The 24,704-nt window shown below is 50.4% G+C and overlaps 1 protein-coding gene and 1 long non-coding RNA gene across 4 annotated transcripts; one reads left to right on the forward strand and one right to left on the reverse strand.

The window, feature by feature from the left end:
• Positions 1-705: 705 nt before the first annotated feature.
• On the reverse strand, positions 706-6,283 carry LOC131424892 (uncharacterized). Its single transcript, XR_009228507.1, has 2 exons — positions 6,116-6,283; positions 706-1,155 (listed from the first exon to the last, which is right to left on the reverse strand). It is a non-coding gene; the product is annotated as an uncharacterized LOC131424892 (long non-coding RNA).
• On the forward strand, positions 5,243-24,704 carry Il1rn (interleukin 1 receptor antagonist). Of its 3 annotated transcripts, none has more exons than XM_046462860.2 (5): positions 5,243-5,342; positions 14,244-14,295; positions 20,854-20,942; positions 21,889-22,001; positions 23,305-24,704. In XM_046462860.2, the coding sequence occupies exons 1-5, from the start codon at positions 5,333-5,335 to the stop codon at positions 23,518-23,520; spliced, it is 480 nt and encodes a 159-aa protein (XP_046318816.1). In that variant the 5' UTR covers positions 5,243-5,332; the 3' UTR covers positions 23,521-24,704. The 3 variants fall into 3 exon arrangements, with proteins under 3 accessions (XP_046318816.1, XP_046318818.1, XP_046318815.1); XM_046462862.2 differs by lacking the exon at positions 5,243-5,342 and adding an exon at positions 13,764-14,102; XM_046462859.1 differs by lacking the exon at positions 5,243-5,342 and having other exon boundaries at positions 14,110-14,295.

The raw sequence follows: 24,704 nt of genomic DNA on the forward strand, positions 1-24,704 counted from the left end.
GATCCAGACACTGAGCGGCAATGCAGTGCCTCTCACCCACACACGGATCTGGAATAGTCGGACTTCGGAAGAGAGACCCGCGGTTGCCAGGGCTGGGAGAAGGGGCGCGGGGAAGGTGAGGGGGAAGAGCCGCCAAGTTTCAGGTGTGAGAGGTGGACGGGTTCTGGAGCCTCTGCAGGAGAGGATGACACCAGTGTGGAAACAAACCCGGATCGGTCCTGCTCCCCCGGTGTCGAAGACTGGGTGCCCAGGAAAGGCCGGGGCGAGAGCAAACACGTTTATTTAAAGGAGAGGAGAGAGAGTGGGGGTGGGGTGGGTGGGGGACACTCCTCCGTAGAGGAGGGGTCCAAGCTGGTGCCCAAGGGAGTGGGGTGTCCTGCCCCTTTTATAGATTTCAGATTTCCTTTCTTCTCATGCTCCCTCCCATCCTGCCTACGTGACCATAAGGGCAGGAAGAGAGTCACGGGTGACTGTTTCTGTTGGAGATGGAATCCTCCCCTCCCCTGGAGGCGGTTAGCAGGAATGCTCTCTACCCATTTCCTTTCCTTTGATAATCAGCTACCTGTCCTTTGCCCTGGTCTCCGTGGCTGAGGCTGGAGAAGGGGACTGGGAAGGTGCAAAGTTTCGGTTACATAAGATCAATGGGTTCTGGAGACCGTCTGTGTGAGAAGAGCCTCTGCCACTAACGACATTATATGCTTCCAGTTGTCCTGAGAGTAGGTTTTATTCTTCCCCCAATGATGATGCTAACGATAACAATAACAATGAAGGGGCAGGAGCAGGCTGAAAGGGGATGGTAGATTAGATGATCTCTGGCCTTGGGGGTGACAATTTAGCTCACAGGTGTATAATCATCCCCAAGCTAGTTGAGAGGCATCCATTAAACGTGGTCGGCTTTTCAGATGTTGATTGTACCCCAATAAAATCATCATTAAACATTTTGGTTGGAGTGAGAAAAAGAGGAATAGGTCACCAACTCGAGGCGGGGTCGGGCAGACGAAGCCGCAGGCCAGTCCACTTGCGTCACAGCCGAGTGGCCTCCAGTGGCGCTTCGTGTTCCTCAGCGGGTCTGGCTGGATTCTTGCCCTTCCGCATTCCTGCTTTTCCTGCTTCTTCAGTTCCTTCTGTGCGGCTTGCTGGATTTTGTAGGATTATCTAAATAATAGAGGGGACAGACACGTCTGAACCTGCTCTGGCTGCAAAGGGATGGGACACAGTGACAGGAAGTTCAGGCTTCGTGAGAGACGCTCACTGGAAACAGGAGAGTTGGGAGGAGCAAAGGCAGCCGCGATGGTGGATCCCTCCAGGTCACCGTGTTCGCTTTCTGCATCTGTCCACCTGTGTGGTTCTCTCTCTGCAGGGTGGCCACCCCTGCTGCTCCGTGCCCCTGCGAAGGTGGCCACCCCACGGCTCGTGGAGTTAGGAGTCCTCAGCCTGGGGACAGTATGTGGCCTGGCCTCTCTGAGGTCACTCCTTACTTCTGGAAGTGTGTTAGTTTAAACCAGGCACCGGCCACTGGTCAGTTAGCCATGACCTGGGGACAAGGTCAGGTACGGTCTCACCTGACTGCCTGTGAGCTGGGGTGACGGAGATGGGGTTGTTCCTAGCAGAACAGACCCTCGGCCTGGCAGAGCGGGCCCGTCTTGACTCAGTTGATGTGAGCTTGTGTGGCTTAATGTGCGGCCACTTGTGAACATTATGTCCAGGAGTCTCAGTCACCTGTGAATATCTAAGTGTGTGTGTATGTGTGTGTGTGAGAGTGTGTTTGTGCGTGTGTGTGTGTGTGTGTCTGCACGCCAGGGTGGGAGAGTCTTAGTACGTGTGGGTCCATTCATCTATGGGCGGGTCCCATGCTATGAGCTAGGGACACAATGGTGAACAAAACGGATGTGGTTCTTACTGTGACCTGCCCAGGGGACAGATATTACAGGGTGGACCCCCCATGAAGCATCTGAGCTGAGGTGGAAATGGTCCAGCTGGAGCGCAGAGCAGCGTAGGGAGCCTGGTGCATGTCAACGTCCTGAGGCGGAAGGAGGAGGTGACTGTGAGGAACTAAAAGAAGGCCCACGCGGCTCAGAGAACAGGGGCTGTCTTATAGGCTGACCTGGATCCAGCTCTGCAGACTCTGAACCAGGTCTTTGGGGTTTACCTGTGACCATGGGAAAAGTTCAACGGTTTAGTCATCGGTACTGTGAAACCAATCCCACCCTCTTCAGACCTCAGGGTTCTTGCTCAGGCTCCCACAGCTAAAACCCTTGGTCTTCCCACAGCGGCGCGAGCCCTGCCCTGAGCCCAGCTAATGGCCCAGACTTCTGTCCCCCCAGGACACTTCCCTTGGGGAGTCTGGGGGTCTCTCTCACCTGAGAGACAAACCTTTGAGACAAACCAAGAGAGGGGTTCTGAGGACATTGACCTCATGTCTCACTCCTCTCCCCTGCTACCTCCTGCCTTCCCCCCTCCTCTGTCTGTCCTTTGTCCCGTCTCCAGGCAGTGTTCTGGTGCCAGGTGGGTCAGTGCTGGAGCAAGCAATGCATCACCGTCACTGAGGTTAGGGCTCCTAAACGTTCTTCAGAAGCCCCTTCCCATGGACCAGGGTCCCTGGACACCTGGAATTCCCAAGTCCTTGAGTTCCAGTCCTCCTCACTTCTACCATTTGCCCCCAGCTCTGGGAAAGATGCTCCAAGCACCCTCTGCCAGTCCACTGTCCCCCTCAAAGCTGCAAAGCTTTGGAGGAGTGGTGGCAATCCTGCACAGGGGAGTTCTGGGTGGGCCAGGCACTGGGGGGCTCAGGTGCCCATAACAGGACCCTCACGACCTCTGGACATGCTCAGTGTCAGGGCCAACAGGAAACCCCAGGCTCCTGCCCTGATGGACTTGTAATACTCTGGCCCTGACTGGCAGCCAAGTTTACTCTTAGTGACCAGCCCTAGACTAGTCCAGATGCAAGCTTCCCAGGGAAGAAATCAAACCCAAGCCCACGATAATCATAGCTCATGCTGTGGTCCCCCAGTGTCCATAGAGGACTGGCTCCAGGACCCCATGCAGATACCCAATCCATCCGTGCTCAAGTCCCTTATGTGGAGTGGCACAGTGTTTACACACGATGAGAACGTCCTTCTGTACACTTGGACTCATCTCTAGATCACTTCTAGCACCTGATGTAATGTGAGGGCTATGTAAATAGCTGTCACAGTGTTATCCAAGGAATAATGACCCAAAACATCTGAATGTGTTCAGAACAGGGGCCATTTTTTTTAAGTATTTTTTTTTCTTTTAGTACCGGCCATTGAACCCAGAGGTGCTTAGTCACCTTGCCACATCCCCAGCCCTTTTTATGTTTTATTTTGAGACAGGGTCTCACTAAGTGGCTGAGTCTGGTCTTGAACTTACGATCCTCCTGCCTTAGCCCCCTGAGTTGCTGGGATTCCACAGCATCTCAACACAGGCCTTTTTGAAGTTATTTTCAGTCCACGGTTGTTTGAACCCACAGATGCGGAGCTGCGGACACAGAGGGCTGAGGACTTCGTGCTTATTCTAAGCTCCTTCCACTAGTCCGCTCAGTCCTAAACTGCACTATGACGTGGCAGCAGTCTGCCCTCATTTTGTAGATGTTGCAAAGAGCACCGAGATAAAATCTGTGAGGCTGAGATTTGACCTCCTGGGCACCAGAGCCCCCTGCACCACGTGACTTCCTATTTGTCATCCCAGAAATGCACAATGATGTGCATTGTCACAAGATGTGACCAGCTCGCCAGCAGCTTCACAGGCTGCGCTCAGCTCAACTTTCCAGGTTTGCAAAGTGGCCTTTACAAAGTTTCCAGGTTTGCAAGTTTGGTTTCTGATTCCTCAGCAAACAGGCATTTCTCTTCAAAAGCTACTTGAAGACTTGTCAGGCAAAGCTTAGCGGTCTTAGCCCTCTAGCCTGGGAAGCCACCACCAACGAGAGCAGGAAGTGAGGCCGGGAAGTCCCTGTGGTCAGGGGCACCCTGGCAGGGAGCCTTTCTTGTCTGGGCTCCTGTATCTCCCGGACCCATTGCCAGGCATGTGAGTCCATTGAGGAGATCCTGGGAACCAGTCCAGACTCCCTAAACACTCAGAGGTGGCAGAACTGGAAGCCGCACGCCCTCCCCGTCCCCGCCTGGAGTGAGGTCCTGCACAAACGCACAGTTGATAGAGGGAACTGTCACGTGCAGGCTGCTCATTCTTCCAGCCAGCCCATGTCACAATTAGGGCAGCAAGTGCCAGGGTCATTTTGCCACCATCAAACCAAGACCCGGAGGGCAGAGTGAGGTGCCTAGACTCACCCAGCTGGGTAGAGCTGGGGACCAACCCAGGGAGCCCTTGCGACCTGCCACGCATCCACTGATGGTTCTGAGCACACAGGGGTGTGGGCTCCCTGATGGCAGGCACAGGGGTGTGAAGCTGGAGCGGGTGGGTGCTGGGAGGCAAAGAGGCAGAAGGGTTAGACCTTTGGGATCTCCCAGAGAAAGTGCAGGGAGCCGATCTGGCCTTCTGGACAGAGTCCAGCAGTGGCCAGCATGTGAGGCTCAGTGTTAATGGAAGAAGGGGTGGACGCTCCGTGACTGCTGAAGTCACACGTGACCACACCAGCTTCCAGGTGATACTCAAAGTGGCCCAAGACTCTGCCCCAGGGCCTTTGCCTGAGATTTCCTCCACCTGGAATGTTCTCCCCGTCCTAGGCATCCTTCCGATTCCAGCTCAAGTGCCACTTGCTCTTAGTTTCTGTATACCCACCCACCCTTGTGTCCCTCAGAGGCATGCCATGCTTTCCAGGTGACCAAGAGCACTCACCCACCCCTCAAGCCTCATTCTTGCAATTCATTTCTAGTCTGATTTCTTCCTTGGGACACAGGGACCTTGTCTGTCTTGCTTCCCATGCCTGGTAGAGTCCCATAGGCAGGGTCAGGCCGACACATGCTTTTTGGATGAATGTATGTACACTTGTCTGAACTGGTGGCGGTCGGGGCTGGGGTGGGCACAAAGCCCATAAACCCACTTGGGTTTCTACCTACTGTCCCGTTTTATGCAGATAAGAACCAGTTTGGCTTCTGCGGCCTGAGTCACCCTCCTGGAAGCTGAGCTCAACTCCCCAGCGGGCCCACCTCCTCCTGGGGCTGTCTGGCCCTGTGTGGGTGTGTGGGAGGGCCGCTCCCTCCTCCCTTGTCCTCAGGTGGTCAGGAGGGAGGACAGCGCCACACTGGGAGGTGGCACAGGTACCGCCCCCACAGTCTTTATTTGAGCAAGTCGGTCTAGAGCTGGAGGCTGAGGACCTCGGGAGAGCTCGGGAGACCTCGTATCCAATCAGGCCCTCATGGCTCTAGGTAAGCTCCTTCCAATCCCATTTTCCCATCTGAAACATGGGGGAGGAAAACGTGTTCCACTGGTGGAAGGGCCAGTATTCACCCAGTGCTTCCAGAGGAGCGTTGAGAGCATGACCTCTAGGCCTGTCTGTCTGGGAGGCCAGGGAAGTGGGGCCATGCTCGAGGCTGTACCACCACAGGACCGCTCAGGGAGCCCTGGAGTCTGTTGGTCAATGATAGAACCAGGGAAATATCTCTGTAAAACGAGGGAAAGAAGAGTCTGTGTGTAATGAGAGATACCAATAGAACCCAGCCGTGATTCACAAGGTCGGAGTGGTGACAGGGGAGGGTGGGGCCTGCAGAGAATTAAATGATTGACACCAGGTAGTTCCAGTAGATGGGTGACCCGTAAGAATGCAGGCCTGGAGCCAAACTGATCTCTCTCTCTCTCTCTCTCTCTCTCTCTCTCTCTCGAAAAGCCAAATATTCAGATTTCATTGTGAGTAATGCTCCGGTTAAATAAGACCATAAAGCAAGCAGGTAAAATATTCCATCTATGAGTCACTAGTTTTAACCTCTCATTAGGATACGTATGGGGCAAAGGAAAAAAAAATCTTAGGATTGCTGATCTGAGAACCCAGATTCTATTTGCATTTATTTGGCCCTTGTGAGCAGACAGTTTCTCCCTGCTTGGTCTGGCTTTCCTGGTCTCAGGAGAAAGGGGGTAAATGCTCAGGGGTTCACGGTCAGGAGGATGCTCACATTCCCGCCAGCTTACCGCTAGATGCCCTTACCCGGCTCGTCTTGTTCTGTCCTCACAGTGCCAGATGAAGAAGAGGAAATAGACATAGAAAGATGAAGTCATTTGCCCAAGCCAGACAGCCAGTCTAAGCCCGGGTGGACTGCAGACGAGTCTATCTCCCATCCACCATGCTGTGCTGCAGTACGGGCCTAGGCTGGATGAGATCATGGGAGGAGGAGCTGGGGAAGCCACAGCAGTGATCCTGAGGCAGCAGATCCGCCCCTCCCCAGGCTGCAGGCATCTCTAGTGGGATGTGCTAAGATCTAGCTCAGGGTCTTGTGTGGTTTCCTCAGGTGTACAGACAATGCTTGGAGCTTGAAACCACTGTCAGAACCAGACGGTGGTACGTTGTGAAGAAATTTCTTTACTTAAATAGTCCATTCCAGAAAGGCAGTTGCTGGGTGGGTAGCACAGGAGCACAGCACCTGCCCAGTGTGTGCCAGGCCCTGGTTTCACCCCAGAGCTGCGAGATTGATCTGGCACAGATAGGTGCTAAATAAATGTGCATGAGCTTGACCTGGATTGGATTCAGGAAACCAGTACCAGCAAGCCCAGAGAAGACACCATGCTACCTAGAAGAAGGAACCACAGTCTCCCTCTAAGCCAGGACTACGGCAGGCATCGACCCTGCCAGGCAGAGAAGCCGGGGAGATGTGTGTTCTGATGAAAGCTAGGAGAAAGGACAAGGAACAAGGACAAGGATGGGGTCACTGCACACGCTTAGCACGGCTCGGGCCCACTGCTCCAGGACTCTGCTTCCTCTCTGTACAACGAGGTCCCCACTTACCCTGCAGCTGACGTGTGTGAGGAGGAGGGGGACGAGGAGAGGAAGGAGAAGATGAAGAAAATGTCCATCCCTTTGAGGACCCAGGTTTGAACACAGCTTTAAGCTACCCCGTGTCCACGGTATCTTGATCATGCAGCTGGAAGATGTTGAGGATGAATGGATTAGTTGAAAATTAGCTTGACAGAGTGGCAGTTGTTGACTGCTGTGATTGATCGCTGCCGCATTGGCTGCAGTCTCTTTTCCTGAGTGGAGACTCACTGTGGTTTTTGGATCTCTCTCTAGATGGGTCACCTCTCTGCCAACAAAAACAAGCTGAATTGGCAGGGTACAAGGATAAACTAATTGTGTCTGCAATTTGTGGCACCAGCCGTCAGAGGTGCCTTTGCCTTTTAAGCCTTCATAAGTTAGAATGACCCACAAGCAGCGACTTGGGAGGCGGAGGCAGGACGGTTGCGAGTTCAAAACTAGCCTTGGCAACTTAGCTAGGCCTTAGTCAACTTAGAGAGACCCTGTCTCAAAGTACAAAATAAAGAGAGCTGGGATGTGGCTCAGTGGTCAATCAAATCCCAGTACCAAAAAGACAGAAAAAGAACGAGTGACCGGTGGTCCTGGTTTATCAGGGGCTGAGAGGTTTGCTGAGATGAAGAACTTGCAGTCATAATGCGGTTACGGTAGGATCTGGAATGTCTTCCAAATGTTCATGTGTCAAAGGCTAACAAAAAAGTCAAATCCTGCAAATTAGGGCAATTGGTCACCTGAGGACACAATTAGGTGAAAAGCTTGCCCTGTGACCCCGATTAAAGTTTTAGACTTGTTCTTTCCTTACTACAAATTAAAAAAAAAATAACCTCCAAAATATGAACTAAATAGTTGCCTAAGCAGTGTAAATTCAAACCAATGGAGCGCCACAAGAATGAACACAATTCTTGCTTCTTTCAACCATTCAATGAGCAGAGAAACCCGAGCTTTCTCTCTGGCTGACTCCAGTGTGGGAAGGACTAACCAAACTGGATTCAAATCCAAGCTCACTGGGGTCTGGAGAAGTGGCTTAATCTTTCTGAGCCTTAAGTTCTTTCTCTGCAAAGTAGCTACGAGAATGTTTCCATCATGAAAATGGGTGCTGTTATGGACCAGAGGACCAGAGATCTGGAGGAGGTAGTGTCACACAGGCTGGGGCCCAGCTCAGTGGCAAGGTGAGCCCAGCATGCACGAGGCCCCAGGCCACTCCCCAGCGCAGCTGCGGCCACCCAGCTGTCTCCTCCTCCTCTCTGGCTCCTCTTGCCTGCAGAGAAGCTGTCTTGCAGAGTTAATCATCAAAGCCAAGAAGGCAAGAGCAAACACGTATCTCCAAAAACTTAAGGGAAATTGACAAATGCTGACTTTCCCTGCAGATCTGTAGTAACACACGGGAGCAAAAACCACTTGGCAAGACTGAACTTCAGAAAGGATCCGTAGGAGTTACTATTTGGATCTGGTAGGAGAACAAGCTTCTTGCAAACAGTGAGCCATAATGGTTGGTTTATACACAAAGAATGCTCTGCAGCAGCCAGAAGAGCAAATGTGGTCACTCTGATGTCAGCTAGCGGGAGGGATGTAGCTTGGTGGGCAGAGACGCCCCGGAGGCCAGACTCCAAGCCTGGCTTGCTGCCAGGGCACCTTCTAATAAACTGCTAGATGTGGTTCAAATGAACTAGTACCTGGCAGGGCTGGCTGAGGGGAGATAGACAAAGAGAGACATCAAATTATACTGTAGGGGTTTGTATTTTGTTTTCTTCCTCTTCATATTAAAATATATATCCATGACTTGGAAAGAACAACTAGGGTGTTTGTACCATTGTCTTAGTAAAAAATTACAAAGTTTGGACAGTAGTGCCTGTTCTGGGTGGTAGGCCCTAGGGCATGGCATGCTGGCGGAAGATGGTGAATAAAGCCATTGGAACCCAGGGTGCACAGCTGCTCACCAAAGCCGGGTGCTTGCGTCTTAGCCACAGCACTGGCTGATGCACTCGCAGATCCAGCAGGCTCATGGAAAGTGTCTGCATCCAGATTCAGTAAGTGTTTCTGATACACTGGATTCATCAGTAGGATTATTTCCTGCAAAGGTGAGAGGACCTCTGGAGAGTCACTTGTGCTGAGAGGAAGGAGGTGGGAGTTGGAACATGTGGAGATGGTTTTTCTCTAGAATGGATGAAGAGCAGCCAAGCCTCCCTGACGCCCTGGGGCGCTGCAGCCTGCAGGGTCTGACTGTGCCCACGTCTCCCCAGTTCCCGTTCAGTGCAGTCACGTCAGTGGCTTGAGCTCATCTCTGGTGGGAGGACTCATACCACAGGGACCAGCAAATGCCACAAGTGGACACTTGCTGTTTACCAGCTCAACACAGCCCTGATTTCAGGGTTAGTCACGCTGATTCAAATCTACCCCATCTGTCCACTCTCACCAACCAGGAGGACCTTAACATAAAAAAAATATGACATCATGCTCTGATTCAATTTTACCAAAGGTCAATTCCCCGATCCTTGGGATGACACCAAGGTCCTTCTGCTCTGTCTCCCCCCAGCTCTGCAGTCACTTCTGCCTCTACCCTCGGGTGACACTCACATTCCAACCTTCCCGAATAAGATGGCCCCAGGTTCTACCTCTGGCTAGGTTTTTCAGGATAGACCCTCCTGCAAAAACATCTAGAACAGTCAGATAAGATGCTCGAAGGTGCCAAGGCTGAAGGACTGCAGGGCCCAGGGAGGTGGGGCCAGCCCAGAGGCCTTTCACCAGGGCCATCTGCAGGTTCCAAAAGGCTTGGCTGGGTTGGGGTAGCTCAGTGCTAGAGCACATGCTCAGCATGGGTGAGGCCCTGGTTCCGTCCCCAGCACCCGGCCCACCAAGCTGAGCTGTGGATTCCTGGGTCCTCCTTGGTGGGGGCACGTGGGTGAGATTTGAACTATACTCTATTTAGGATGAAGGGTCCTGAAAACTCCCACACAGTATGGGCTGGTACCTGGAGGGTAAAAGTGGGGGAGAAATTCAGCAGCCCTCTCCAGCAGGGAAGGCCCCCTGTGAACCACCTCAAGTCATGTTTGGGTGAAGGTCACCTGGGGCTGCAGTTCTCCCTACCCAGCTCCCGGCAGGAACAAAGTCACTCATCTGGAGTAAAGACAGCCCCACCCAGCGGTGCCAATGATCTCCACAGGTTTTGATGTATAGTGTCCATCAATCAATAAGAAGTAATCAGGCATGTTACATTAGTAAGTTTTGGGTTACCATAATGAAATACCTGAGATAGTTAATTTACAGAGAGAAAAGGTTCAATCAGCTCATGATTTTGGAAATTTCCGTCCAAGATCAAGTGGGCCCATTGCTTTGGGTCTCTGGTGAGGGTAACAGGTGGCAACCGCAGGGAGTGCATGATGGGACAAACTTGCTCACCTTGCCAGCCGGGAAGCAAAGGGCAAAGAGCAGGAAGAGCCAGGGGTGGGGGTGTGCACCTGTCCTCCCAGCAACTTGCAGGGGAATCACAAGTTCAAGGCCAGCCTGAGAAATTTAGTGAGACCCTGTCTCAAAATAAAGATAAAAAGGGTTGGGGGTGCAACTCAGTGTAGAGCGCGCCCCTGGTTTGCAATACTGAAAACACCAAAAAGAAAAAAAGAAAAAGAAAAGAAGGAAAAGCAACAGGGAGGGAAGGGGCTGGGGAGCATGACCCCCCTCGGGAGCACGCTTCCAGGAACCCAACGAGCCCCGCCACTGGAGGCTCTCCACCTCCCCTAGTGCCACTCTGGGACGAGTCCTCCCGCAAAAGAACCTTGGGGGAGCACTTATCCGACCCACAGCATATGTGCGAGACAACCTGTGCATTAAAGAAAAACAGACAGCAGAAGGAGACCCAGCAGGGCTTCAAATAATGCAGTTGTCAGCTTTTAAAAGACCCGTGGATAATATGCTCAAAGATTTAGAAGGCAAGATTGAAAACTTTGGCAGAGAGCTGTGAGCATGCAAAGGAGGAACCAAATGGAAATCCTAGATCGGAAAGATATAATTAACTGGGATTGAGAAACAGCTCACACTATTGAACACGCCCCACGTGGCCGGGGCCATGGTTAGCACTTCACAGGCAGCATCAGAAGACAGTGGCAAAGTCGCCCTCCCACTTCCCTGCAGGGTCTCCTCGGGGCTCCCCGGTCCCCTGTGGTAGCACTCTTCTTTTTACTCTGCTGCCTCCTAAGACGTGGACAGCCTGCCTCCATCTCCCGCTCGGCAGGGTCCCCTTAAGCAGGTCCTCATCATTTCTGATGGTGCCACTGTCTACTAGCATCAGGCTCAGTGTCTAGAAGGCACTAGATACAGCTGTGTGACCCGAAGCCCAGAGGGAAGTCACCAGTATTGGTCAGGAGAGCAGGGTCCTTTAAGTACTGTGGTCATTTAGCTTCATTCAGGAAGCAGAGTTGGGGGCTAAGTACCTAGAACTGAGAAGAAGTTTAGTCAGAGATGTCCTGTGGGCAGAAATCACATGGACACCAACTGGTTTGGTGCAATAAATGGAACCAGGATTGGAACTGTGGCCAGAAGCGTGAGGACAGGGAGAGAGCTTCCCGTCCCCCTTCTCCCTGTCTCCTCCTTTGGGCAGGGGAGCAGACTTGCATCTGGAGCAAGAAAGGAGGGTGGATCAGTACACAGGGAAAGGAGAAGGGATCAGTACCCAGGGAAAGGAGGGTGGGTCAGTACACAGGGAAAGGAGCAGGGATCAGTACCCAAGGAAAGGAGGGTGAGTCTGTACATGAAGAAAGGAGCAGGGATCAGTACCCAGGGAAAGGAGGGTGGGTCAGTACACAGGGAAAGGAGCAGGGATCAGTACCCAGGGAAAGGAGGGTGGGTCAGTATATAGGGAAAAGATCAGGGATCAGTACCCAGGGAAAGGAAGGTGGGTCAGTACACAGGGAAAAGATCAGGGATCAGTACCCAGGGAAAGGAGGGTAAGTCCGTAAGCAGAGGAGAGGCTGGGAGTGCAGGGCAGGGTGTGGGGGCTGGGGCAGTGTGACTCATTTCTCCCACTTTACCTAGGGTGAAAGAGCACACATGATCTTTGCTACTTGGCTACTTCTCACGTGCCAGGGACAGGGCTAAGGACACCACACACAGCATCTTATTTCATTCTTACAGCAACCCAGGATGTGCTTCTGTTATTGGCCCCATCTAACAGATAATGAAACTGGCACCCAGACAGCCTGGCTCATCGTCTGAGATGACCCAGCTAGTAAATGACAGGGGAGGATTCAGGCTCAGCTGGGCCCCAGGGACTCCCTCCCCACTGGCTGGGGGTCTTTTGCAGAGAGCATGGGAAAAGGATGCAGAGCCTAGAGAGTCCAGGAGCCCAGAACTCTGTTCCACAGGAGAAATCTCGTTCCCTTTGAATTCAAATTGGAGTCAGAAAAGCGGTTCACCCGCGTGGGTGAGACCCTTCCTTGGAATGCTGCCTGAAGGCAGAACCAGGATGGAGACCACCCCACCCCACCCCACCCCGGAGAGCCCCTTCTCTCCCATCTCTAAAGATGTGTTTTGAGAGAGTGCTAAGTTAAAATTCAGGGGGGCTGTAGAGTAGCCCAGGGGAGCCGGGCAGGAGGGAGCTTGTCACAGCCGGGCTGGCTGCCTGCCCTTCCGCAGACGTAATGACAGTGATATGCCCCAGATGATTAATAGCTGTTCCAGAAATTTCAGTGAATTCTGGAAGTGACCAATAACTGCACAGGTCCATGCTCATCGCATCATTCCACCAGGGCTCAGGAGAACAACCAAAGCAAACATATGAGCAGACCAAACAGCCCCGTGGGTTCATAGTTTTCTATGGTTTCAAAGAGGCCAAATGATCCATTCAAGTCCACACAGCTTCTGAGGACTGTGAAGGGACACAGGCGAGCCACCTTGCCTGCCAAAGCTATCACCCAGAGTGAGCTTTGCAGAAATGTTCATTTGCTTTAAAGACCCAGGGAATTCATTTGCAACCTCCACAGACTTTGATTTGTTGGTTGAAGATGAAGTCAAATGCACTGAGATCAAGTGTGGTGGTGGGAGGATCCCGGGCTGCAGGTGAGAAGACCAGGATTCCTGGACATACACTTGGCATTAACAAGCTCTGTGACCTTGGGCATGCCCCTTCTCCCTTCTGGGACCTTCAGATCTCCTTAAAACAAATGAGATGTTTGATCCTTACCCTCTTATCTAAAAATGCCAAATCTGTGCTTCTGCAATGCCCTTTCCCATCACATAGAAACCCCCTTCAGCTTTTTGCATCCATAAACGGGAATCATGATGGCCTTTTCCTGTTTAGAATATTGGAAGACAGGAAATTCATGTTTATCAACCCAGAACGGGCCAGGAGTTGCCCTTTCCTTCCATCCTGCCATCCTCCCCCCCCACCCCGCCACCTGCAAGGAGGACACCGTCATCTTCATGCTGAGGCCTAGATGCAGAGGGAGAATTTGGGCCTATTTCTATCCAAGGGCTGAGTGCCCTCCATTTCTCCAAGACCATGTCTTTAAAGATGTGGGGAGTGGGGAGAGAACTGGTTTGAGAGTACCTCTCGGGAAGGACTCGCTTTTCTCTAGAACAGGGATCAGCACACTTCTGGCGCACTCTGGTGGCCCCCTGGTCTGTAAATAAAGTTGTGTTGGAGCACAGTGTGACCTTCCTGTTTGCAGACAGTCCGTAGCCGCTTGTTCAGTGGGACGGCTGAGTTGGGTGATCGCGTCAGCTGGACGGCCTACAAAGCCCAAAATATTTACAATCTGCTTCTGTACAGAGTGTTTGGCAGTCCCCTGCCCAAAGTCCAGCAGGCCATCCCTCCTTCACAGAAAACAGAGTGACATGATACAATCCCACGTACTGGGAGCCCTGTTCTGGGCTCTGTGGGGACAAGGGGACATTTCTGCTCAGATCTGGTTTTAACAAGTCAACATCCCAGACTACCTGTCAGGCAAAGGAGGGACTTGGACTTTCATTGTTCTCTTCCCACGAACCCAGTGAAGGGGAAATAGAAATCTTGATTTTGGGGAAATTGCACAGGGGAAAAAGGGGAGGGCATCGGTTACAACACCCCATTGCGACACTCGTTGGGGTTGAAAGTGACAACAGCAAGGGTTTCTCGTTTTGGAATTGCGAGGGTATTTCCGCTTCTTGCAGTGGGACTGGTGGCAGCAGCCTGGCCCCGGTGAGTGACTACCTTCTTTATAAGCAGCAACACCGGCCCCCAAATGGCAGTCTCCACTGCCTCGCTGGGACCACAGGATGGAAATGTGCAGGGGTACCTGCAGCCACCTAATCTCTCTTCTCCTCTTCCTGCTCCACTCAGAGGCAGCCTGCCGCCCCCTGGGGAGGAGACCCTGCAGGATGCAAGCCTTCAGGTAAGGACATGAGGGCACACAGGCCTTCTGGGGCCACCGGCTCTGCGGGCTCCAAGAGCTGGGTTTGGGTGGGCAACAGAAGTGCTGTGCACAAGATCTGCGAGCTGCCTGGACTGTCTCTAGGGCTTGTGTTTTAGAATACCCCAGATGTGTGAAGCAGGGCTGAAGCACAGCTACCTCCCCAGAGACTAGGGCAGCTCACCCAGGGTCAGGCACGTGCAGAGATGCTGGTGTCTGGGCCAGCAGAGCGGGGCAGGGCAGGACACAGCCGGAGACCCCCACTGACTGTGGAGACCCCGGTCTGTGTTGACTTATTGGAGGCTTCACTTCCTGGTGCCTCAGTTTCCCTGTCTCTGACTTGGGCTCATGATGACTTCCTGCGTGTCTTATGGGTTGTCGTGAATGAAAAGCAATTGCACCGAAGACAGTGTAACAGTGTCCTGGTGACTGAGAGTGCCTAAAAATGATTGTGAGTTTTGAGATTAGGTCCGGAGCCCCAGGCGATGGCACCGCTAGTGCATATGAGTGTGCTGCCTGTGTGGGTCCCCCGGGCCAGGACTCGTCCCAGGAGGGAAGGCATGTTCAGCGAAATCCATCTCCGTCCCTGGATGTTTCTGGTCCATGGCTGCAGGTTGGGACTTTGAGTGTGTCAGGGTCCGTGTGGGTCCCAAGACGAGGCCCTCCCTTCCCAGACGCAGGACTGTCTGCTTTCTGAGTGCCTCTCACCAGCTGGGGGTTGCAGAAGGGCTCTGGGGTTCTCTAGCAGGGATGTTGGATCCCTTCAGGCTGAGACTCATCTGGGAACTAAGGACAATCAAAAGAAGTCCAATGCTCACACGTGCACAGCCCTTTGGTTGGCCTGAGGACCCCTCCCTGAGCTAGTGCTGCTCAAACCCCAGGATGGCAGGTGTCATCAGAGGGCTTCACAGGTGAGGAGATGAGGCCCTTCTGGGCCCCGGGCTGGCTCTGTTTACTCCATCTCAAGTTGCCAGTCCTGCTGTCAGCCACAGGGACACGTCAGCGAGAAGAGAGGATTGGGATCCACCAACAGGTGACTGGGTGAGCTAGAGGAAGCCAACTTGTCCCCCGGGGAGACAGCTGCCCCTGCCAGACCCAGGGCAGGTCACTAGATAGGAGAAGGTTTCTAGCAACAGACCCTGTGGGTCCAAGGCTCAGTGAGTTAGCGGCAAGGTGCTGTGTCCCTGGAACTTCTTACACTGAGCTGCAGTAGCCCCCAATCTCAGGGGGCTGTTTATATTGAAATGAATGACAATAGAGTCAAAATTCAAGTCAACCCCCACCCCCCCACTGGCAATTCTGAAATTCAATGGACACAGGTGGCTGCCATATTGGACAGGGTGACTGCAAGGCCTTTCTGCATCCCAGGAAGGTCTATGGGACAGGGATGCTCTAGAGCATGCTCTGCTAATGCAGGAGGTGCCCGTGCTGGGGTCTGGGATGAGAAGCAGGCAGAGGGCATGGGTAGCAGGGGCTCCACTCACCAGCTGGGGGAGTTGGGCTGTCGGCCTCAGTCTTCTCACCCATGTCCTGGGTGTGCAAGTCCACACTCCTGGTAGAACTGGAAGCAGATTAGGTGAGCTCTGGGGGACACAGGAGGGTGTTTGCTGGGGTCCTGCCCCAGTGGGGTCCAAGGGGTCCTGAAGGACGAGTGGCATCGGTGCAAAGGATGAGACAGGAGTCGTTCTGTTGGAGCAATCTCCAGAGAGAGAGCTGTCAGCTGCTCTCTCTCTCTCTCTCTCTCTCCTTTTATTCTGCTTTTTCTCGTCATTATGGGTACACACCTGTACTTAAGATCCCATCTAAAAGACCCCTCTAACAATCTTATAATATATTCTAAAAGCATCTAAAAATGCCTACATTGATTCTCATAAAACTGGTTAAGCTGCTTCTTCAGAGAGTGTCTTTGTTCCTTAGTCAAAGTACAGCAGTCTTAAATCTTTGTAATCTTTAACGAAAGGCCAGGTTCTGCCTGTCAATCCCCCTGCCGATAACATCATCTATGTTCATCATAAATCCCGAAAGTAAGAGAGGGTCTATTAGAAGGACAACATACTTTTACAAACCTTTTCTCCCCTGGATGAATACCATAACCTATCCTTAATTAAACAGGCTACATATGGTGGGCTTCGTGCCACAGGCATGATAACTATCTGCTTAGGCTTTTTAAGAGACTGAGGACATGAATTTGGATTCTTAGTTGATATAATCAATTGTGGTGTCCAGAGTTCCTGTAGCAGTTCCCAGAATGATTGTGGATATTTTTCTGTTTTGTCCTCAAGGTCCTGAGAGATAGTAAAACAGCCTTTAAGTCATGAACCACCAGTTATGTTCTTGGCCATCTAGAATTTAAAGTCTACTCCTGGATAGGAGTAACCCATCCAACTGAGAACCATTGATAAATAGGTTCCGGTTTAGACAACATAATACTTGGCCATTGTCTAGCAAAGAAAGGACTTTGTTGTTGAAAATCTGTGATGATCATGATCAGGAGAAAAAGATAGAATGATCACATATTGGAAAAGAAGAATCTCGAGGGAAAAATTTAAATCCTTTTTCAATATACACACATTTATTCCAGGAAGGAAATCCAAATAGTCTATCTATTCCTGACCATGAACTTTTAAGATGAACCTCAACTTGGGAACAGTTTTGAACCACAGGAGGAGCCTTTTCTGTACATAAATAATCTTTAAAATTATGTAAACCTAAGGTTAAAATAGAAAGTGCCCAAAGATCCTTTTTGTTTTTATTAGATGGGGAATCTGCTTAAAATGTCCTATAATTAAGTGATAAACAGCCTATTGGTCTAGCAACACAATGAGTAAAACAAAGAAGAGATAAATGACTGTCACCCTTAAAATTAAAATTATGAGTCGATACAGGAGTAATAAAATAATTAGATCAGTATTATTGGTAAATACCCTCATGTCTCCTTTTCCCCAGATAGTAAGATGAAACAAAGGTGGGTCAGGATAATGTGCCCCAAAATATTCAGAAGATATATTTGCTACTTGACAGGCAAAAAGGATTAATGGTGCGTAGGAATTTGAGAAAAAATAAGTACTGGAGCTTGATCAGTCAGTTGTTCTATCTGTCCCCAAGTTGGTGGTCTTGCGGATCTCATAGAAGATGCTTGTTTGGGTAAGAGTTGAGAAGTGTTGAAGTGTAATTGAGAAAGAGGTGGAATCAAGGTGGTTGTCAGATCTTCCTTGGGCACCATGGTCAACTGTGGGAAGTATTAGAGATTTGGAGGGAACCATCTGTTCCGCTTCCTGTTCTGAAGGCTGGGACACAGAATCAGTCTATCAGGATCCAAATGGGAGAATCCGCATCCTGTGGGAAGAAACAAGCATACCCTCGCCCACAAGTTAATAATATATTAATCAGGTCCTTTCCATTTTCCCTTCAAGAGATCTTTCCATTTCACTAAGGGTTTTGCTGATATTTTCTCATTTTCCCAATGTCTTAGCATGAGAGTTACTCCTTTATAGTCACAATTAAGGAGGTTAATCACAAACAAGGCATGTTGTAGACCATGATGAGGAGAACTGTATTTATATTTTCCTTGAAGTTTAGCAATTTGAGCCTTTAGTGTTTGATGAGCTCTCTCAACTATAGCTTGTCCTCGAGGGTTACAGGGAATCCCCGTAGAATGAGAGACTGTGAACATGTCATAAAAATTTTTAAAGGCATTTGAAGTATAAGCTGGTGCATTTTCTGTTTTTAGTGCTTTAGGCATCCCCAAAATATGAGAAACAAATAAACAGATGTTGGACCATATATTTATATGCTTCCCCAGTTTTTGCTGAGGCAATAATCACATGGGAAAATGTATCAACAATGACATGAACATAAACTAATTTTCCAAATGAAGGAATATGAGTGACATCCATTTGCCATAAATCATTAGGTCTTAAACCCCGAGAATTAACCCCCATGGGTAGAGCCATAATGTTGGGCAGGTTTGATAATTTCTAACAACAGTCCTAGCTGATTCCCTAGGGATATGAAATTGCTGTCGATGGGCGGAGGCATTTTGATGATACAAAGTGTGACTAGCTGTAGCTTCTTGAACAGTAAGAATTGGGGGTTTATGAATCTGCTAAAGCATTACCTTGTGACACTTTCCTGAAAAGTTAGAATGTCCTCAGATGTGTCCTATAAAATAGATGTTGTCTTTCTAGGATCAACTTTTGTAAGGAATTAATGAAAAATTGTAGTCTTATGCTGAGAAAGAGAGGCTGTTTCTATATGAGGAAAGATTTTCACATTTGACCATGATTCCAGGTACCATTTCTGCCCTCTGAGCAGAAGTTTCCTCTGTCTTTTGAACATAAGTTTTATCACTAATAACTAAAGATGCTTGTCCATTTGAAGAACCATCAGTGAAAAAAACTAAGACTGCTGGTTGAGGTAAGGGCTCAGAAGAGAACAATTTTGGAAAAATGATAGGGTGGTTCTTAACCAGGTATAACAAAGGATGAGATGGCAGATGAAATTTAACGTGACCATAAAATCCCTGTAGGGCTATTTGCCAGTCTTCAGAATATTCCATAGTGTATTTGGTTGATCTCTAGCATAAGGAATCACAAAATTATGCACATCTTTCCCAAATAACTCTCTACTTCTATGCCTTCCCTTGATTATTAATAATGCAACCACAGCAGGATATGAACAGATAACCTTCTCAGAGGTAACTGGCATATGCATCCATTCTAAAGGACCTGACTGCCACAAATCCCCTGTGGGTGTATGAGGAGTAGCTAAAATAAGAAAATCCCAAATCTGAGTATAGCCAACTCTTTGCAACTGTTATTAACCGCTTCTACCTTGCATAAGGCCAGATTAGCCTCTTCTGTCAAAACCCGAAGAGAATGTGGGTTTGAGTCTCCTCTCAAAATATCAAATAATGGTTTAAGTTCTGTAGTAGTGAGTTTCAAAAAAGGATGAATCCAATTAATATCTCTAAAAGTTTTTGAAAATCATTTAAAGTCTATAAATGCTCAATTCTTAATTTTAAATTTTGATGGGAAATAGCTTGAGTACTTATAATTCTACCCAAATAATTATAAGAAGGGGATTGCTGAATTTTATCTGGGGCAATGATTAGACCAAAAATTTTTAAAGATTGTTAACATCAATAAAATATGATAAAGCAATTGAATGTTTTCATGAGCAATTAATATATCATTCATATAATGGATAACATAGGCATCTTTATATTTATCTCTTAGTGGTTGTACTGCCGATGCAACATATTTTTGACAGAGAGTAGGGCTGTTCTTCATACCTTGAGGTAATATCTTCCTCTGAAATTGTTGGCATGGTCGTTTCAAATTGGCAGAGGGAAGGCTAAAAGCAAACCTTCTTACAATCATCAGGATGTAATGGAATAGTAAAAAAGCAGTCTTGTAAGTCTATTACCATAACGTGAGATCCTTTAGGGACAGCTGTTGGAGAAGGGAGTCCTGGTTGTAGGGACCCCCTATCTTCTATGGTGGCATTGATAGCTCTTAGATCTTGTAGTAATCTCCATTCCCCTGATTTCTTAATAACGAATATAGTAGTATTCCGTGGACTATTGGAGGGTTCTATGTGTTTTAAATTAGCTGTTCCTTAACCAGCAAGTCTGCAGCCTGTAATTTTTCTGTTATAAGGGGCCACTGTTCTACCCATACAGGCTCATCATTTTTCCAAGTCATTTTATCTGCTGTTTCAACAATGGCCCCAATTAAAAATCCTGTTGAGCCTCTTCTACAAGAGCAGTACAGAGAGAAACCCCCATTTTAAACATTATGTCTCGACTCTATAGAGTAAAAGGAAGAGGAGGAATCACGTATGGCAGAAAAGTGACCGAATTTTTGTCATCAGCCCATTTAAGTATTTGTGTGCTTTTTTTTTTTTTTTTTTTTTTTTTACATTAGTAGCAGTTCCAAGTCCCCTGAGTATTGACGGAGTCACCATTGTAGGCCAGGTCGAGGGACAAGCTTTTCCTGCTACACAAGTAACGTCTGCTCCTGTGTCCAATAGCCTTCAATTATTTTTCCTTGAATCTTTAATTTTTTCATAGGACGAGAGATTTGAATTTTTTTTAACCCCGAATGCCAAGTCACTAGAACCAAAACCTCTAGTTTGTCTTTGATCTTCTGAAATAGCTCAATTTCCTATCATCGATAGGAAAGTAACAAGATCTGAGCAATCCTTTGCCCTTAATGAATAATCAAACTTTTTTGAGATGAGGGCTCTACTAAAATCTTAATGTCTCCAGCATAATCAGAATCAATAACTCCAGGAATAACCTTAATCCCTTGTAGAGAAGCAGGCTGAGGGGATGGGTAGGAGGGGCTCTCCACTCACCAGCTGGGGGAGTTGGGCTGTCGGCCTCAGTCTTCTCACCCATGTCCTGGGTGTGCAAGTCCACACTCCTGGTAGAACCGGAAGCAGACTAGGTGAGCTCTGGGGGACACAGGAAGGTGCTGATGAGTGGACCATGCACATACCAGGTGTCCACTACAACTGGGTTCTTTTCCTTTTCAGGATCTGGGATATTAATCAGAAAACCTTCTACCTGAGGAACAACCAACTAGTCGCCGGATACTTGCAGGGGCCAAATATCAAATTAGAAGGTGAGTAGTTTCCAGGGGAACCAGTGTTGTATGGGAATTGGCTCACTCTGTTCCAGGAGTCCCAGCATTGCCATCTGTCCCTGCAATTTCAGGTGCCATGTTCTAATCCCTGTGAGTTGGAAGCTGGGGAGATGGGAACCACTACAGGTCACACGGGACCTTCCCTTCCTTCTGTGCCTATTAGGGCTCCCACATTCCTGTGTCATTCAAACTTGAGCCAGCCCCTGATTAAGACCCCCTGTGCAAGGCTGGGCCATGTCCCATGAATAATCACGGACACCGTGTTCTGGTTCACACTCCAAACCAGCTGGATGAACTTGGATGAACTTCACCCCGTGCCTAGTTTTCCCTTTAGTAAGCTGAGGGTCCTGGGGTGGAGGATTTGAGATTCTTTCAGCCCTGGCATCCAGATACTCTCACTTCCCTGTTTGGTAGGTAGCGTGGTGCTGTCTCCCTTGCCCCACCCTGCCCAACCCCTTGCTCCCTCTGCCCTACCTTACGTGGAAAGAATCAGAGACCTACCCTTCCTGTCCTGCTGGTAGTTCTCCCCATGAACTTGCTGAAGCACAGGGAGGCTGAGATTATTCCTGCTACACAAGAGCATGGGGAAGCTGGACTCCCAGTCCCCAGGGTCCCCTGGAGCCCCACTCATTCTTGTGTGCTGCTGTCCCTGGCGGTTGGCAGCAGGTTGTTGACCTGGAGCACAGGTGTCCTGGGAGAGCGAGGGGAGAAGTCACATGAAGCAGAGACTAGAGCCTCAGCCTCTGGGGAGTGCTTAAGCAGGGAGTGAACTTCCCTCTGGACACAGACAGGAAGGTGGGGCCTCCCTGTCCTTCTGACTCTGGATTTTAGCTGTGGAGAGGGGACCAAAAACAATACTCAGGGTCTCCTCCACATCCCTGCCTCTTCTTCCTTCCTCCTGATCCTCCTCTCTTCTCTTCCCCAGAAAAGATAGACATGGTACCCATCGACCCTCATGCTATGTTCTTGGGGATCCATGGGGGGAAGTTGTGCCTGTCCTGTGTCAAGTCTGGTGATGACATCCGGCTCCAGTTGGAGGTAAGGATCTGTTCTGGGGCATCCAACCCCTCCAAAGCCCAGTGGCTTAAAGCAGTTTGTTCTCATGATTCTGTGAGTGGCCCAGGATCAGCTGGGCTGTTCGGGTTCACTTGGAGAAAGGTGCTGGGGTCCTCCTGCGGCTGCCTTCCTCAGTGACCTTGACTGGTGCTGGTGTCCACCATGGTTCCTGGCCCCCGAGGCTCTCAATGTTTGGGAGTTAGCCAGACTTCCTCACAACATGGTGGCTGGCCTCCACAAGGGATCATCCCAAAGAGACAAGCCTCAATGGGAAAGCACCTATTAAACTTCTACTTGTGTGCTCCTATCCGCAAATGGCGGCTGCATGGCTAAGTCTGGATTCAGCTTGGGAGGGGATGGTCCAAGAGTGTGAACGCTAGGAGGGGGCACAGTTCATTGGGACCACCAACATGACACTTTATCACAGGTTCTGAACTACTATGGGCCACAGCACTGCCCGGGGGACCTGCCTCTTTGAACAAGGCCTATCCTCAGGACCTTTCTCTTCTGAATCTTATCTATTTAGCTTGAATGGTAGGGATCCCATCCTGACCCTGGCTACTCCTGGTCCCATTCAATAGTAATGGGCTGTACCAGTCTGGGGAAAGATGGCTTTGTCTCAGGGGCTTGTTGGGCAAGATCTTCATCCAAATGCAAGTGTCCATATCCATGACAATGTCACTTCCCTCCACCAGTAGACAAGAGAACTTTTTTGGAGGGTGACAGTTGTTCTGTGTGGAGCAGGGCTGGCCAGGATAGCTCATGTAACAAATCAAATGAGCCTTGAGACTCTGCCCATCTCTCCTCCACCCACTTTCCTTGGAGGCTCAACCCTGACAGACTCCAGCCCTGGCCTCTGTGGATGGGTCTTGTGTTTAGCAGACTTCCTGGTCTGTGGCCAGAGTGACCACATTTCCAAAGTCAGGGTATGATGAGGGGCCAACTGTTTGTATCCATGCTGTCCTATGAGACCTGGGACCCGTGGTCTCTGGAGACCTTGGTGCTGTCCTATGAGACCTGGGACCCATGGTCTCTGGAGACCTTGGTGCTGTCCTATGAGACCTGGGACCCATGGTCTCTGGAGATCTTGGTGCTGTCCTATGAGACCTGGGACCTGTGGTCTCTGGAGACCTTGGTGCTGTCCTATGAGACCTGGGCTGTGGTTGCTGGCTGGGTCCAGGCATTTCTCCAACACTTTAGCCTGGCCCAGCCAGGGGCCCACAGCACGGTGAGGGCAGGACTTCCCAGGCCCTCAGCCATCACCCACCTGACTCTTGACTTCCAGGCAGTTAACATCACCGACCTGAGCAGGACCAAGGAGCAGGACAAGCGCTTCTCCTTCATCCGCTCAGACAACGGCCCCACCACCAGCTTTGAGTCTGCAGCCTGCCCGGGCTGGTTCATCTGCACGGCGTTGGAAGCTGACCAGCCTGTCAGCCTCACCAACAGGCCCGAAGACACCCTTGTGGTCACCAAGTTCTACTTCCAGGAGGACCAGTAGTACAGGCCAGACCTGCCCTTCCACACTCCCGGGCCATCGATGACTCCAGGGCCTGCCTGTCCACCCCTGCCTGGGGGCTCCTGACAGCTGTGAGGTCAGAGGCGGGACCTTTGCAGGGTGGACCCTGGAAGGAGGCATCAGAACCCCACAACAGGATTCTGCCTGCAGCCTTTTGGTGACCCCCACCTCCATGCTGCCTCCAGAATGATCATCTCTCCAAGTGCAGATGGGATCCCAGCAGCCCCTGCTCCAAACCCTTCTAGGTTGCCTCTGACCTCTCTCTGGGCGAGGTGAGGTGGGGAAATCCAGACCACCTGCCCTCTGAGTGCCCCCTGGTCTCCTCCCTCTGCTCCGTTCCCCCTGCCCCACACATGACCCCCATCCATCAGGGCAGTGCCCTCCCCAGGTGGCTTCATGACCCGTGTTACCAGCTGAGGCTGGTCCTTGGAGAAGTTTGCTGTTGTTGGTTTTGGTTTTGGTGTTGGGGATTGGACCCGGGGTCTCCCTGTGCGAAGGCACCAGCTCTTCCACTGAGCTCCATCCCTGGCCGTGGCAAAGTCTTTAAGGGTCTATGGAAAGTAGAGATTAAGGAGTTCATGGTAATATTTATTAGCCAACTCTACTCCCTATGAAGGAATTTGGAGGTTGGATCCCTTCTGAGAGGGATGGGGCATTAGGATGTCCTGCAACTGTGAGGTGGCGGGAAACGAGAAAGCAGGCGGCATATGACCTCATGTCCCTTCCTTTTGTAATGTCCCAAACTTTAGAAATTAAACATTAGTGGACTGTATTGGAGTCCTGTTCTTGTTCTTTTTGAAACATTCCCGTACTCTGAGCCCATGCCTGGCCCCGAGCACCATCTGCACTCCACATAAGTCCCCTCCTCTGCACCGGGCAGATGGGGCTCCCCAGGTCCCTCCTGCTCTGCCAGGACGGAGGAGTCTTGCTCCTGGCCCATTCTGGCGCTTCTGATGCGGAGACTGGAGTGGGACTGGCTTGCCTCCGTCTGGCTCCCCCGCAGGCCGTGGGCTCCTCGGGCAGGGAACAGGACTTGTGTGTGTCTCAGGTCCCTGGGACTGAGCCTGGCCCTTGGCCAGAACACAATGACAGGTGCTCTGTGCGTTGGGTGGAAAACTTACTCCTTGTGACTTCAGCGCTGTGTTACAATAAAACCTCGAACATGC

This window comes from Marmota monax, unplaced genomic scaffold (assembly GCF_021218885.2).
Source record: "Marmota monax isolate L192 unplaced genomic scaffold, Marmota_monax_Labrador192_F-V1.1 WCK01_AAM20220418_F8-fsc00245, whole genome shotgun sequence".
Taxonomy (NCBI): domain Eukaryota; kingdom Metazoa; phylum Chordata; class Mammalia; order Rodentia; family Sciuridae; genus Marmota; species Marmota monax.

What these genes read in the sequence shown, in the direction of transcription:
- Il1rn (XM_046462859.1), top strand. Translation starts at nt 14,180, where the DNA reads ATGGAAATGTGCAGGGGTACCTGCAGCCACCTAATCTCTCTTCTCCTC. An exon ending in GCCAAATATCAAATTAGAAG is followed by an intron (nt 20,943 to 21,888) that starts GTGAGTAGTTTC and finishes TCTCTTCCCCAG; the next exon opens with AAAAGATAGACATGGTACCC. An exon ending in ACATCCGGCTCCAGTTGGAG is followed by an intron (nt 22,002 to 23,304) that starts GTAAGGATCTGT and finishes CTTGACTTCCAG; the next exon opens with GCAGTTAACATCACCGACCT.